The following is a 14,824-nucleotide window of genomic DNA, read 5'->3' as shown; positions in this document are numbered from 1 at the left end:
TGTTACCATTTAAGTTGATAAAACTTATTGTAACTATTGATTAGTGAAACTTTAAAAAATGTATTTTAAACTGCCTTTTGTCTTTAAAAAGTATTATATAAATAAACTTTCAATGATTTCAGCTTTTCATCATGTGTAATACAATAACTGAACTACAAATCCATAATATCCTGAGAGTTACACTAACATTCCCCACATAGCCATGTGTTCTCATGCTGTATTTGTTCTGATGTTTTTGGTACTGGTGATAACACAGTACCATGGCTTGTTTAATGGGTCTCCTTTATCACCCTTAGATGCTCAATATACCCCATCCTCAATTCCACTACATCCGAACACTTTGCTATTTTAACATGTCATGGTTTGGCACATGAGAATTATATATAAAATATAAGTAAATGGGGATACTATGTGAGGCTTTGAGGGGCTATTCTAAAATCAAAGTAAACATAAACTTTAGCACATGCACTCTATATGGCAGTCACTTTGGCTTTAATAGTCTTGTTCCCCTGAGAGTTGCTCTATCACTTCTGGCACTTGTTTGTCATCGAGGTACATGTGCCCCGTGAGGCAAGACAAATGATGTGCATGGGTATGTGGGTGCCATGTCAGCCTGGCTTTCCCATGGATGGGCTGAAGTGAAGGTGCCCCACATTTTGTACATTTGATACAACTGGAATTTACTCTTCTTAAGACTATTTCTGGACTGAGCTGGATAACTGAGGTTGTCATATTATGAACTCAAGATAAACAAGGTAGTATTACATTTGCCATTTCAAGAATTCTAGCTAATGTTGTTGATTAGATTATACGCTTCTTTAAGACAAAGACTGTCTAATTTTTCTTTTTATCTTCCTAACAGTCTAGTAGCTCTTGAGGTATACAGGTATAGTGCTTAACATTTTTTGTTCATTTGATTTGAACTATATTTATGATGTTAGTGTTGATCACCAAACCTTTATTCCTTTAAAATGGGGAATTTACTTCTCAAAAAAATTCATAAGGACAAAACACTTCTGGTGATAGGAAAAAAACAATACCGAAAATTGCCAAATCTGAGGATGACAGAGTTATGGAAATACTCTATTTCCAGATGGATTTCAGGGTACACATGAAAAACATTAACAAAATTTGAAGGGCTTTTGTCATATGGAAAAGACATTAGAAAGTTCAATTTCTAGCTGCTAGGTGAAACAGACCAAAGCAACACAATTTAGGACAAGTGTACTAATGGTTACATGTGAACTACATGTGAGACAGTATTTCTAGCAGAGCTATCAAAATGGCATGCTGTAAGTCCTGGTTTGGAAGGTACTCTCTCACATTCCTGTAACTGCTTCTCCACTCACACACACCTCTCCCTCATGAAAAAGTTTCCATATTCCCAGAGGGCTAACTGCGGTCCAGGGTGACCTAGCCTCCCCTGCCCATCTCCACAGTCTGACTACCTCATACGCCTCAGCCCTGTGCAGGCAAGCCAGTGAGGAGGCTCTGCACTGTCATCTTGCCCAGAGAAGCCTCTGTAGTCTTTGTGCTTGAAGGCTCCTCTTCTGTTTAGCCTGTGTTCTTGCCCCACTCCAGTGCTGGTCCTTCGGTACTGGCTTCTTAGTTCTGCTCCAGTGTTGGCCCCTTTGGTACTGAGTCCTCTTTCAACTGCTGCAGCCATTGGCAGCTCCTCAGCTCCTGTGAGTCTCACTGTTGTGGATGGTCAGGCTGGCTGGCAGTGAGCAAGGCAAGCCCAAAACAAAGGCCACTGCCAGTGCTGTTAACACTGCTTTTCTGGGTAGAAGCCCCTGGCTTGACTATCAGTGGCCTGCAGCACTTCTGTTACCTCCCTCATGACCTTTCCAGGTTTTATATATTAATGTATAGTTCCAGAGAAGTGGGAAAGACAGCACTCCATGGAGAGTAATACACGCAAAAGTGTAAAGAAACAGAACAATCTGGATGCTATGGGAAAAACATTCAGTGTCATAAATCTTAGATTCGGGCTATGATAAGGAGTGAAGAACAAAAGATGATGTGAAAAGATGAGAAGGAACCACACAACGGAGAGCTACACATGTTATGCCGAGGTGCTATGAGGCCATCCAGGATCCACTGGGAGACCTGTATACCCACTCTAGGGAAAAGGAAGGTCTTAAAAGGGAAGGTGGGGCTTCCCTGGTGGCTCAGTGGTAAAGAATCTGCCTGCCAATGTAGGGACCATGGGTTCAATACTTGGGTCGGGAAGATCCCTTCGAGAAGGAAATGGCAACCTACTCTAGTATTCTTGCTTGGGAAATGCTATGGACAGAGGAGCCTGGTGGGCTACAGTCCATGGGGTTGCAAAAGAGTTGGACATGACTTAGTGACTAAACAACAACAACAAAAGGGAAGGTGAAGACAGAAGAGGGGCAGAGCAGAAGAAAACAGGACATGCTAAAAAATGTTCCTGTCTTCATTAATGATGAAAACAAACCAAAATCCATGATCATGGTGTCATTTCTAGCAATGATGGTGTGTGGCTATCCATTCAGAATAACTGTAAATTAATGCATAAGATCATTAATTTGCATTATTGTGTTTCTCTCTCTTGTGAGGTCATGTAATAACCACTAGTCTACTTCTATTACCTATTTTTCTCGAAAAAAATTCCCCATTCCAAAACCTCAGCTATGTTCTAGATAAATATGCTTGGATTCTCAGTATCTTTAGTTGTGGAAATGGTTATATGAAGAAATAGAATCACTTATCATAATTTACTAATTGGCTTCCATACTTCCTCTCTGCCCTTCAGTTGATGTTAAATACCAGCAGATTAGCATTTTGTCATGCTGTTCCCTGTCCAGAGGCTTCTCGTTGCCCAGAAGGAAAGTCAGATCGTATTTTCTGGTGCACAAAGGCCCTGCCCAGCCCACCCCTGTCTTCTCCACAACCTTCATCCTTTCTTACAGATGGGCCACTCTAGGGCTGATCTCTTTCCTACTCCTGAGCACAACCATGTGGGTTCATACCTCCATGTGTCCACCTGGCTGCCTCACCCTCCCATTTCTACCTACGTCTTTCTATCTTGAGAGTCTAGCCCCACTCATACCTCTGTACCATTCAAGTCTACATGGCCATCTTCTCCTTGTCATGTTCTAGAAACTATGATGTACTTGTGATGGCAGTGTCTTTTGTTTTCACTTTAGACTATGTATTATCTCTGTATGCCTAAGAGTAGGATCTAAGTTGCACAGAGCATATCAGTGCAATATCCATGACTCAAATTGAATATGAAAACATCCGCTATTCTGAAAATTTTGGCCACTGAACAAACTCCAAAGTTACACCCTGAGTGTCTGACTCAGATGCCTCTGGGTATCATCACTGGTGAGCTGTCCATTTTCCTTTAAGTTTCCAGTTGATTTGGTCATACCACTCCAGAGACCTGAAGAAACAATTTAGAGAGTAACTTGTTTGGATAAAGGCCTTTCTTGGTAGCTCAATCTGAATGTGTGGAATTTTTAGTCATTCTTTCAAACATCCATCTGGCTTCACTCTCTGCCAGGAAGTGAACACTGCAACGGGAATTCACTGCTGTAACTATCTTGTTCAAAGGCTGAGGGTTTGCCAGGCAAGAGTGCTCCATCTGTGTACTGAAAAAAGGAACCACCCATTGCATTACACTCCCCATATCTCCCTGGTTATGCCACCATCTCATACCTATCTATCTTTGCAATACTTCATTGCCACCTCTGTGTGGTATCCTGCTCCCCCACCTCCTTCTTCTGACTTCTGTTCATTATACAAACATTTCTTTCCATACTGTACATTTTTAACTCTCTTTCTCATAGATTAATTGACTATAAATGTGTGGGTTTGTTTCTGGGCTCTCTATTCTGTTCCATTGGTCTATGGGTCTGTTTTTGTGGCAGTACCACACTGTTTCAATTACGGTAGCTTTGTCCTATAGCCTGAAACCAGGGAGTGTGATATATCCAGTTTTGTTCTTATTTCTCACGATTGTTTTGGCTATTTGGGATCTTCTGCATTTCCATACAAATATTACACTTATTTGTTCTAGTTTTGTGAAAAATGCCATTGGTCTTTTGATAGGGATTACACTGAATCTGTAGACTGTCTTTTTAGGCAGTATAGTCATTTTAACAGTATTAATTCTTCTAGTTTATGCACATGGTATATCTTTCCATTTGTCTGTGTTGCCTTCAATCATTTTTTTTCATCAGTGTCTCATGGTTTTCTGGGTACACGTCTTTTACCTCCTTGTTTACATTTATTCCTAAGTTTTTATTCTTTTTGATGCAATTGGAAATGGGGCTGTCTTCTTAATATTTCTCTTTCTGATAGTTTATTGTCAGTGTATAGAAACTCAACAGATTTCTGTGTATTAATTTTGTATCCTGAAACTTTACTAAATTAATGTACTAGTTGTAATAGTTTTTTGGAGGCAGTCTTTACGATTTTATATATAGTATCATGTTGTCTGCAGTGACAATTTTACTTCTTCCTTCCCAACTCGGATTCCTTTCATTTCTTTTCCTTGTCTGATTGCTATGTCTGGGACTTCCAGCACTATGTTGAATAAAAGCAGTAAGATTGGGCATCCTTGTCTTATTCCTGATTTTAGAGGAAATGCTTTGAGCTTTTCACTGTTGAGTATGATATTGGCTGTAGGTTTGTCATGTATGTTGACGGATGTTCCCTCTGTACCCACTTTGTTGAGTCTTTATCATAAATGGATATTGAATTTTGTCAAAAGCTTTTCTTGCATCTATTGAGGTGATCATATGATTTTTATTTGTCAATCTGTTAATGTGTATCACACCGATTTATTTGTAGATATTAAGCCATTCTTGCATCCCTGAAACAAGTCCCACTTGATCACATGTATGATTATTTTAATGTATTATTGAATTTGGTTTCCCAATATTTTGTTAAAGTTATTTTGCATATATGTTTTCAGTGATATTTGCCTATAACTTTCTTTCTTTTTTTTTTTGGTGGTGTTTTTTGGCTTTTGTATGAGGGTTACAAACTTTCATCATACAACACAAGAGTGATTTCTCTACAGGCCTGTCTGTCCTGGACCATGCAATCAGTACTGAGTCCTGGCTGAACTGAATATTTGTTGTGCAAATGTGAAGAGTACTTGGGAAAAGGCTCTATGGGGGGATTCAAAGAAAGAAGCTACAACATTAGTTGTCCAAATAAAGTGAACATCTCACATGAAATTTTGAAAGTCTATAGAAATTGCATATTTTTAAATCATAATATCACAATAATTTTTTTTTTATAGACTTAAATCAATTGGTCACTTTAGAATTGGAAGGAAACAATCTCAGTGAAACCAGTGTCAATTCCTTAGCTTTCAAACCTTTGAAGAGCCTATCCTACCTGCGTCTGGGAAGAAATAAATTTAGAATTATACCACAGGGTCTTCCTGCTTCTATTGAGGTACCAATAGCTTCCTTATAATGTTTTATATTTTAAATATAGCACACAATGACAAAACAAACTATATTTTAAAAGATTATTGTGATGCATATTCAACTGAGTAGTCCTGGTGCTATAAATAAAATTTATTATAATGTGGGCACTGTTTTCAAACAATACAAAATTATGAATCAGAATTATTACTACTAGTAGAGAATCTTGGTAAAGTGAAAATTGGTCTTACTGACAGCTGTTGGGGAGAGAATAGGGAAGATGAACTGAAAGTTCGAACAGAAAGTACAACTTGCAAAAAGCACCTTGATTTGCAAAGTAGTTTAAAATATCTCAAACTGGAAATGTGATGTTCATCCCAGTCTGTTCCACCCAAAGGCCCATCTGGGCTAGCAGTGACCCTGTGAGGATGGACAAGATTTGCAGAGAAGGCTGCTGACTGTGCCAGAAGTGCCACCCCTCACTCACTTCTCACAGCTTATTAGTTTTGACTAGCACTGTCCTGTGTCTGTCCCCTCTGGATGGACTCCCTGCTGCCCAAGTGTGTGGGCTCCCTTGCTACAACAAGGAACACACTTAACTATGGGGGTACTTTGGTGGGGCCTTCCTTGCTAAGCGTACACCCTGACTTTCCACATTAAGAACTGAGGTTTAGCAGATCCAGGTGACCCTTAGGTCACTTCCTCGGAGCTCTATTTCTGTCCCATATACAATCAGCCAGCAGGATGAAGCTTCATTGGCTGTGAACCCAGTGAGCCAAAAGAGGGCCATCAATCTCAATCTGATACTGCTGCTACACAGCTACCATGCTTCCTCTCCCTCCTATTTGCAGATTAAGACAGACATTTAGAATTTACTAAAACTGTAAAAATTGAGGTTGTGCTCATAACCTAGCTTTACCTCAGAATTACTTGGATTCTAAACAAATACAGATTTTGGGGCCTATACCAGACATGCTAAATCAGGTTCTTTGGAGAATGGGGTCAACAATTTATTGTTTTTTTTTTTTAAATAAAATTTAAAATAGATAATGCATGCACACAGTAAAACACACACACACAACCGTTGAATAGTACAAAAGAGCAGTGTGTCTCCATTCCATGTCTGACACTCCCATCCCTGGTTTCTCTTTCCAAAGACCTTCTTACTAGCTTCTTGGGAGCTGTTGTCCATGGATGTACATACACCCTGAACCCTTCCAACACACCACTTCACACCTGCAGTTTAAACGTATAAATGAGTGTGCTCTGTTAATTTAAGTTGGAATTTATACTTTAAAAACCTGGCGAGTGATTCTAACCTACAATCAAGTTTAGGAACCACTGATATAGTTCACCCCTAAATAGGTATGAAGCAGAACACTAAAATTCACTTTACACACTTCCAACAATACCAAAATTAAATGACAAAGAGGGGGAAATTACTACAATAGGAATTACTCTGAATATATATACACAAATCATACTTCTGAATCCCAACAAGATCCCTGAGTGAAAAATTCCTTGTAATGTCAAATGAATTTAACTTGGAGGCAGCTAGCTATTGACAACTTACTAATAGTTCTAGCAAACTTCACCCTGATGTTAAATGAAGGCTCTTAATGAACTTTTAATTAAAGAAATTATAATACAAACAAATCTAAAAAATGTGAGCCTAAAAAAATTACAGACAGCATGGACTGGCAGGAAACAGGATGACTCTAAGCTGGGGCCAGCCATTATGAATTTCCCTCATGTATCAACTGTTTAACTTTGCAAACACCTTGCCATCTCTCCAGGCCTGAGTTTTTTCACTACCAGATGGGGACAATTTCTACTTATTTTCTAGTTTCTAGGTCTCTGAAGCCCAAATGAAATAATTTATGTGAATAAGTTTTGTAAATTAGAAAGCTTTATACAATTATTATGAAATGCTATATCATTTTATGGTTAAAAATAATTAAATTCATTTAATTCCATAACCATGACAGACAGTACATTTTATTTTGCTAGGTGACAATGTAAAAACTTAACTCATTTGGAAGAGCTGCAAGACTCTTTCATTAGCTAACACTGATGACAATAGATTATAACATGATTTTAATTCTGTAATACAATATATTTTAATTCTGTGAAATTGAATGTATTTATCATATCAAGTAATATGAAGAAAAATAAGTCTTTTCTTTTAATTATAGGAATTATACCTAGAAAATAACCAAATTGAAGAAATAACTGAAATTTCTTTTAATCATACCAGAAAGATCAATGTCATTGGATTACGTTATAATAAAATTGAAGAAAATAGAATTGCTCCTTTAGCCTGGATAAATCAAGAGTAAGTACATGCTACAATCTGATGTTCATAGATGAATTCTTTTACTTTGCCATTACTAAACAGGGTATGAAAACGAGTGAGTGAGGAAGATGACAGCATTCTTAGTGAACCGCCCCCCCCCCCAAAAAAACTTGGCTATTTGCAAATAGTTCAAATTGTTCATGATATAACTGACGTTAGGATAGCTATGGCCACTGCTGCTGTGGATAAGCTACAGTGTACAAGTGCCAACCCCAAGCAGCATGACCTAAGGTCTGATCACTGTGCTGCTCTGTTGACCTCACAGACAGTCATGAACTTTAAGTTTGATAATTCTCTACCCACAGAGAGGATCACAGTCTTTGCAGCTCAAGAAGGAGAATTTCTACACAGTCAGCAAAAACAAGACCTGGAGCTGACTATGGCTCAAATCATGAGTTCTTTATTGCAAAATTCAGGCTTAAATTGAAGAAAGTAGGGAAAACCACTAGGCCATTTGGGTATGACCTAAATTAAATCCCTTATGATTATACAGTGGAGGTGACAAATAGATTCAAGGGATTAGATCTGATAGAGTACTTGAAGAACTATGGAGGTGTTGTAACACTGCACAAGAGGTGTTGACCAAAGCCATCCCCCCAAACAGAAATGCAAGAAGGCAAAGTGGTTGTCTGAAAAGGACTTGCAAATGGCTGAGAAGAGAAGCAAAAGGCAAAAGAAAAAAGGAAAGATATACCCAATTGAATGCAGAGTCCCAGAGAACAGAAAGGAGAGATAGGAAAGCCTTCTTAAGTGAACAATGCAAAGAAATTGAGGAAAACAACAGAATGGGAAAGACTAGAGATCTCTTCAAGAAAACTGGAGATACCAAGGGAACATTTGAAGCAAATATGGGCACGATAAACTACAGAAACAGCAAGGACCTAACAGAAGCAGAAGAGATGAGAAGAGGTGGCAAGAATACACAGAACTATACAAAAAAGGTCTTAATGATTCAGATAACCATGATGGTGTGGCCACTTACCTGGAGCTAGATATCATGGAGTGTGATATCAAGTAGGCCTTAGGAAGCATTACTACAAACAAAGGTAGTGGAGGTGATAGAATTCCAGCTAAGCTATTTCAAATCCTAAAAGAGGATGCTGTTAAAGTGCTGCACTCAATACACCAGCAAATTTGGAAAACTCAGCAGTGGCCACAGGACTGGAAAAGGTCAGTTTTCATTCCAATAGCAAAGAATGTTCAAACTATCATACAATTTGCTCATTTCACATGCCAGCAAGGTAATGCTCAAAATCCTTCAAGCTAGGCTTCAGCAGTATGTGAACCGAGAACTTCCAGATGTACAAGCTAGATTTAAAAAAGGAAGAGTAACCAGAGATCAAATTGCCAACATCCATTGGATCATAGAAAAATCAAGGGAATTCCAAAAACCTCATCTACTTCTGCTTCATTGACTACATTAAAGCCTTTGGCTGTGTGGATCACAACAAACTGTGAAAAATTCTTAAAGAGATGGGAATACTAGACCACTTTACCTGTCTCCTGAGAAACCTGTATGCAGGTGAAGCAGCAACAGTTAGAAGTGGACATGGAACAATGGATTGGTTCCAAATTGGGAAAGAGTACATCAAAGCTGTAGACTGTCATCCTGCTTATTTAACTTATATGCAGAGTACATCACATGAAAAGTCAGGTTGGATGAATCACAAGCTGGAATCAAGATTGCTGGGAGAAATAACAACCTCAGATACGCAGATGATACAACTCTAGTGGCAGAAAGTGAAGAGGAACTAAAGAGCCTCTTGATGAAGGTAAAAAAGCAGAGTGAAAAAGCTGGCTTAAAACTCTAATTGAAAAACTAAGATCATGGCATCTAGTCCCATAACTTCATGGCAAATAGAAGGGGAAAAAGTGGAAACAATGACAGATTTTATTTTCTTGGGCTCTAAAATTACTGCAGACTGTGACTGAAGCCAGAATTTAAAAGACACTTCTTGGAAGGAAAGAAATGACAAACCTAGACAGCATACTAAAAAGCAGAGACAGTACTTTGTCAACAAACGTTTGTATAGTCAAAGCTATGGTTTTTCCAGTAGTCATGTATGGATGTGAGAGTTGGACCATAAAGAAGACTGAGCGCCAAAGAATTGATGCTTTAAATTATGATACTAGAGAAGACTTTTGAGAGTCCCTTGGACAGCAAGGAGATCAAACCAGTCAATCCTAAAGAAAATCAATCCTGAACATTCATTGGAAGGACTGATGCTGAAGCTGAAGCTCTAATACTTTGGCCACCTGATGTGAAGAGCTCACTCACTGGAAAAGACCCTGATGCAAGGAAAGACTGAAGGAAGGAGGAGAAGGGGATGACAGAGAATAAGATGACTGGATGGCAACTCTGACTCAATGGACATGAGTTTGAGCCAACTCTGGGAGACTGTGAAGGACAGGGAAGCCTGGTGTGCTGCTGTCCATGGAGTCACAAAGAGTCAGACACAACTGAACAACAATAACAACAATACAGTTAAGGAAGGAAGATGCCCTCCTCCCTTCTTCTCCTCCTTGAGATGAGAATCTCCTTCACCATGAGATTCTATACCACACTGTCTTCATTCCTTGATACTATTTCTCTATCTCAAATCTTACAAAAGAGACTGAAGAATGCATGACCTGATAGAGGAAGGAAAAAACAGAGCCCACTTTCCTGGAGAGGAATCAATGGTCCCAGGCTATAGCTCTCAGGGAAGTGCAAAGTGTCAAGGCCCTGCCTGTCAGGAGGGAGATGATTAACTACACAGGGAAGCAGGGTCAGGCCCCGGCAGCAGGTGCCATCAGAGCAGATCTGAAGTCATGTCGTGATCAAATGAGGGATTTGAATAGCCTCGTGGGGATAGGCATCTTTCAGAAGCAGGACAGAGATGAAAAGAGACCTTGAGGGCCCTTTAGGTTTAGCAGGATGTGGCAGCGGCAGGGCAACTGAGTCTTTAGCAAGTGAAAAATCTTCATGCGGTGGGCAGAAGCTGCAGGTGAGGCTCCTGAAAAAAGCCAGGGAGTTCACCACATTTCCCAGATCTTCTGATGGGTTATCAGCTTTTTCTAGATCCCTCATTCTTACCCCAAGTCCCAGGTCCCAAGTCATCAGATCAAATGTGGAAGGAGAATGCACAAACCTCTTACTGCTACTTCCTTGCTGGAACCAAAGATGACTGTAGGGATAGGGTTTTGATGTCAGCTAGAACTTCAGACTTTAATTCCAATACAAGTTATGCCTCAGAGATATTTGTGGGCCCTCTTTGGGTCTCAGCATTACCCTTAGGATATGAGCTCTTCTCTCTCAACTCTGGTGCTCCTCCGTAAGACAGTAACTCAAGCAGCTGCACGGTGCCCAGGTAAGAGCACTAACCTTGCAGCTAGACCACCATATAGCCACACTTGCACTGAGAATCATCACTAAATACTGAGTGCTGGCACGAAAGTGGACAAGCATCCAGACTGGCTTGTCAAAACTTTGAGCTAACAGTCACTGTCCTGATGCACCCACACTGTTTACTCTCTTCTAGAAATCTAGAATCAATAGACCTCTCCTACAACAAGCTCTACCATGTCCCCTCCTATCTACCCAAGTCGCTGCTGCACCTCGTACTCATCGGGAACCAGATCGAACGCATCCCTGGCTATGTGTTTGGTCACATGGAACCAGGCCTGGAATACCTGTACCTGTCATTTAATAAGCTTGTGGATGACGGCATAGACCGAGTCTCCTTCTACGGAGCTTACCATTCTCTGCGAGAGCTGTTTTTGGATCATAATGAATTAAAATCTATACCACCTGGGGTACAAGAAATGAAAGCACTACATTTCCTGAGACTGAACAACAACAAGATACGGTAAATTTTGACTTTCTCAAATATCCATTTAAATTGTCATGGGTGACAAAACATGATTAAATGACCATGACATAATGTCTGGAATTTAAAGAAAAAGTGACAAGAGATTGCATCAAACAACACTGGCAAATGTTAATATTGTTGAAGTTGGATGATAATAAGTACATAAGGATTCATTATAGTTTTTTCCCTACATTTCTACGTTTGCAAACTTCCATGTAAAATTTTTTAAAAAATAGAGTGTGATTACATAATACCTAGAATCTTAGAGACACTTTGAAGTGAGACTTCAAGGCTGCAGATTATGGTGCTGTTCCTACCTCCATACATGATTTCAAACACACTGATCTGTAGAGCACAAAACCTAAGTGTATACTAACATTAAAATTGCTTGCTTCTATCTAGATTTTTCTGAAAACATTTATTAAAACTCAGTTTCTTCACTTCTGAGGACACATTTTTCTGTATGTGTTCTGTTTGCTGACTGAGTCATCCCCCCTGCCTAAAAGAATGAATGTCTCAAGATTAATCTGGAACACTTTCTTAGTGCAGCCAATGAGGGTGACAGATCCTTAAGCTCTGTGGTCCTGTCTTTGAACATTATACTCTTTATTCTTTTATCTATATCTAAAATTCCAAACATAAACTTCTAAAAAATAAACCATAGAGTCAAGTTTATAGGGGAAGTGGTGGGGATGGGGAGGGCTTTATAATATTCAGAGTACAAATTTTTTGGCTAAGCTAATTCCTAGGTTGTGCCATATGGTTCTTATTGTATTGCATCAGGAGGCATAAAATATCCTACTTCTGGTGGGATATAGGTGGCAATGGTGTGATATCTCCATCATAACCTTTCTCCTCCACCACTGAACCAATGGTTTTTTCACTCATGATGACTCTTGCTTGCATCTGTTATTTCCTTAGGGGTAACAAAATGGTGAATTTCTATTTTTGTCAGTCTTTCCACATTTGTTAACTGGAATTCCTCTGTAACCTGGAGAAGGGAATGGCAACCCACTCCAGTATTCTTGCTGGGAGAATCCCATGGACAAAGGAGCCTAATGGGCTACAATCCATGGGGTTGCAAAGAGTCAGACATGACTGAGTAACTAAGTACATTCCTCTGTAAATAATATTTTATCAGCAAGGGCAAGTTCTTTACTCTGAAAGGTAAGATAAATGCTCAGTTCTTTCCTTTAAATTGCCCATCACGGTAAGAAGTTGGTTACAAATTTGTAACTATGTGAGGTGATGTATATTAACTTATGGTGGTGATCATTTCAACCATACACACACACACACACACACACACACACATCTAATCATTATGTTGTATACTTGAAACTAACACAATGTTATGCCAATCTTATCTTTATAAAATTGTAAAAAATTATACATATGCATTAAACATGGATGAAAAAGACTATAAAAGATTTTAAAAAGTTAATAGTGGCTGTCTCAGGAAAAAAAAAGAAGTTGGTGCCTAAATATTTTTGCTTTATTACTTTGTTTCTGGCCTTCTCTCTTTCTCTGGAGACTCAGTAGGAACTTATGGCTTTATATATTAAGAATGTTTCCATCAATTGCAATTACTATTCTTAACTGTCTCATCTTCAGCTGATGGAGCCCTTCAAGCTGGCTCCTGAGTCCTTGGACAGGCCTCCATAGATCTTGGATGGCTCACTTTTACATTCTCCACTACAGACCAATGCCAGCCTTCTTCCAAAGAGCCCTAGCTCTTCTCACTGGGGAGTAGTGTTGAGAGGCCCCAATCTGGGCACCAGGCATCTTTCTTTCAAATGTATTTTTACAGTCTCAAGGCCTTTCAGTGGACTGCCAGAAATATGTATTTTTGTTGAAAAAAAAAAAAAAGAACAAAACCAGTTCATACTGATATTCCCAAATCAAATTTACCATTATAGACTGATGTATATAGTGAAGGCCAATACAATATTGTAAAGCAATTATCCTCCAATTGAAAAAAAAAAAGCAAAAGAAAAAAAAATTACCATTATAGAGAAATCCTTCGGATTTAGACTTATCTTAAACTGAAAATCTAGGTTGCCAACAATAACTTACATTTAATACCTTACAATATATAAACATATTTTGTAAGGTAATAAATGCATACCATTATTACAACTAACAGCAAAAGTATTTAATTAAGTCTATTATGTTTTTGGTAGTTCTATTTGTCCTTTGAATATGTTCCATGGAGGATGTATAGCTTAAGCACAGTAGTTTTCTCGGTAACAGTATGCCAACAATTTAATATTCAGATAGGTCTTTAGTTTGCTTTCAGTTCAGTCGCTCAGTCATGTCCAACTCTTTGCGACCCCATGGATTGTAGCACACCAGGCTTCCCTGTTCATCACCAACTCCCGGAGCTTGCTCAAATTGATGTTCATCAAGTCAGTGATGCCATCCAACCATCTCATCCTCTGTTGTCCGCCTCTCCTCCTGCCTTCAATCTTTCCCAGCCTCAGGATCTTTTCTAATGAGTCAGTTCTTCACAACAGGTGGCCAAAATGTTGGAGCTTCAGCTTCAGCATCAGTCCTTCCAATGAGTATTCAGGACTGATTTCCTTTAAGACTGACGGGTTTGATCTCCTTGCAGTCCAAGGGACTCTCAAGAGTCTTCTCCAACACCACAGTTCAAAAGTTTTTTAGGAATTGCTACTTTCTACATAATATTTTTCTATGCCTGTCCCTTATACTGTATTCTATCCTTCTCCTTTGATTAAATTTTTAAATTAATTACCTGTTGGTGATTCTAGTGTTATTTTTGAAACTGTAAGCATACACATTCATATTCCCTACCCCCTCAGAATTATTATACAAATTATCACACAGAAGCATTATTCTTCTGTGAATAAGAAGAATAAGTATTATTCTTTTCTCTCTTTTTCCTAGTCTTTACTTTTAAAAATTATCACTATATCCTGAATATCAATCTGTATCAGTATGTAGAAAATTTCCTCTTTCCTTTTAACAACTGAATAGTACTATTATGTGGGGACTTTATTCAACCAGTTTCTTATTGATAGACATTTGATTGTTTCCACCTTTTTACACTATAAATAATGCCAAAATGTGTAACACTCTGTTCAAATATAATTTTGTATTTTCCAATCTAACTTTGGGATAGATCCCTAGAAATGGAATTGCTGAGTGAAAGGAATAAAATGAATATGTAATTTTGCTATATA

General features: G+C 38.7%; 2 protein-coding genes across 11 annotated transcripts in view; one reads left to right on the top strand and one right to left on the bottom strand.

The window, feature by feature from the left end:
- CENPP (centromere protein P) overlaps positions 1-14,824 on the bottom strand; it is a 229,806-nt gene that overhangs the window by 55,707 nt on the left and 159,275 nt on the right. The gene's annotated exons all lie outside the window — the stretch shown is intronic.
- ECM2 (extracellular matrix protein 2) overlaps positions 1-14,824 on the top strand; it is a 50,064-nt gene that overhangs the window by 32,186 nt on the left and 3,054 nt on the right. For all 8 annotated transcript variants that reach the window (XM_081524264.1, XM_081524248.1, XM_081524254.1 and 5 more), the window contains exons 7-9: positions 5,282-5,439; positions 7,607-7,746; positions 11,289-11,615. In XM_081524264.1, coding sequence (XP_081380390.1) covers positions 5,282-5,439; positions 7,607-7,746; positions 11,289-11,615 — 625 coding nt within the window. The remainder of the gene's footprint in view (positions 1-5,281; positions 5,440-7,606; positions 7,747-11,288; positions 11,616-14,824) is intronic.

This window comes from Giraffa tippelskirchi, chromosome 1 (genome assembly GCF_054371585.1).
Source record: "Giraffa tippelskirchi isolate mGirTip1 chromosome 1, T2T-mGirTip1v1.2.pri, whole genome shotgun sequence".
NCBI classification, from domain to species: Eukaryota; Metazoa; Chordata; class Mammalia; order Artiodactyla; family Giraffidae; genus Giraffa; species Giraffa tippelskirchi.
The sequence above is the reverse complement of the archived record's forward strand: the minus strand, read 5'-3'. Positions and strand labels throughout refer to the sequence as shown.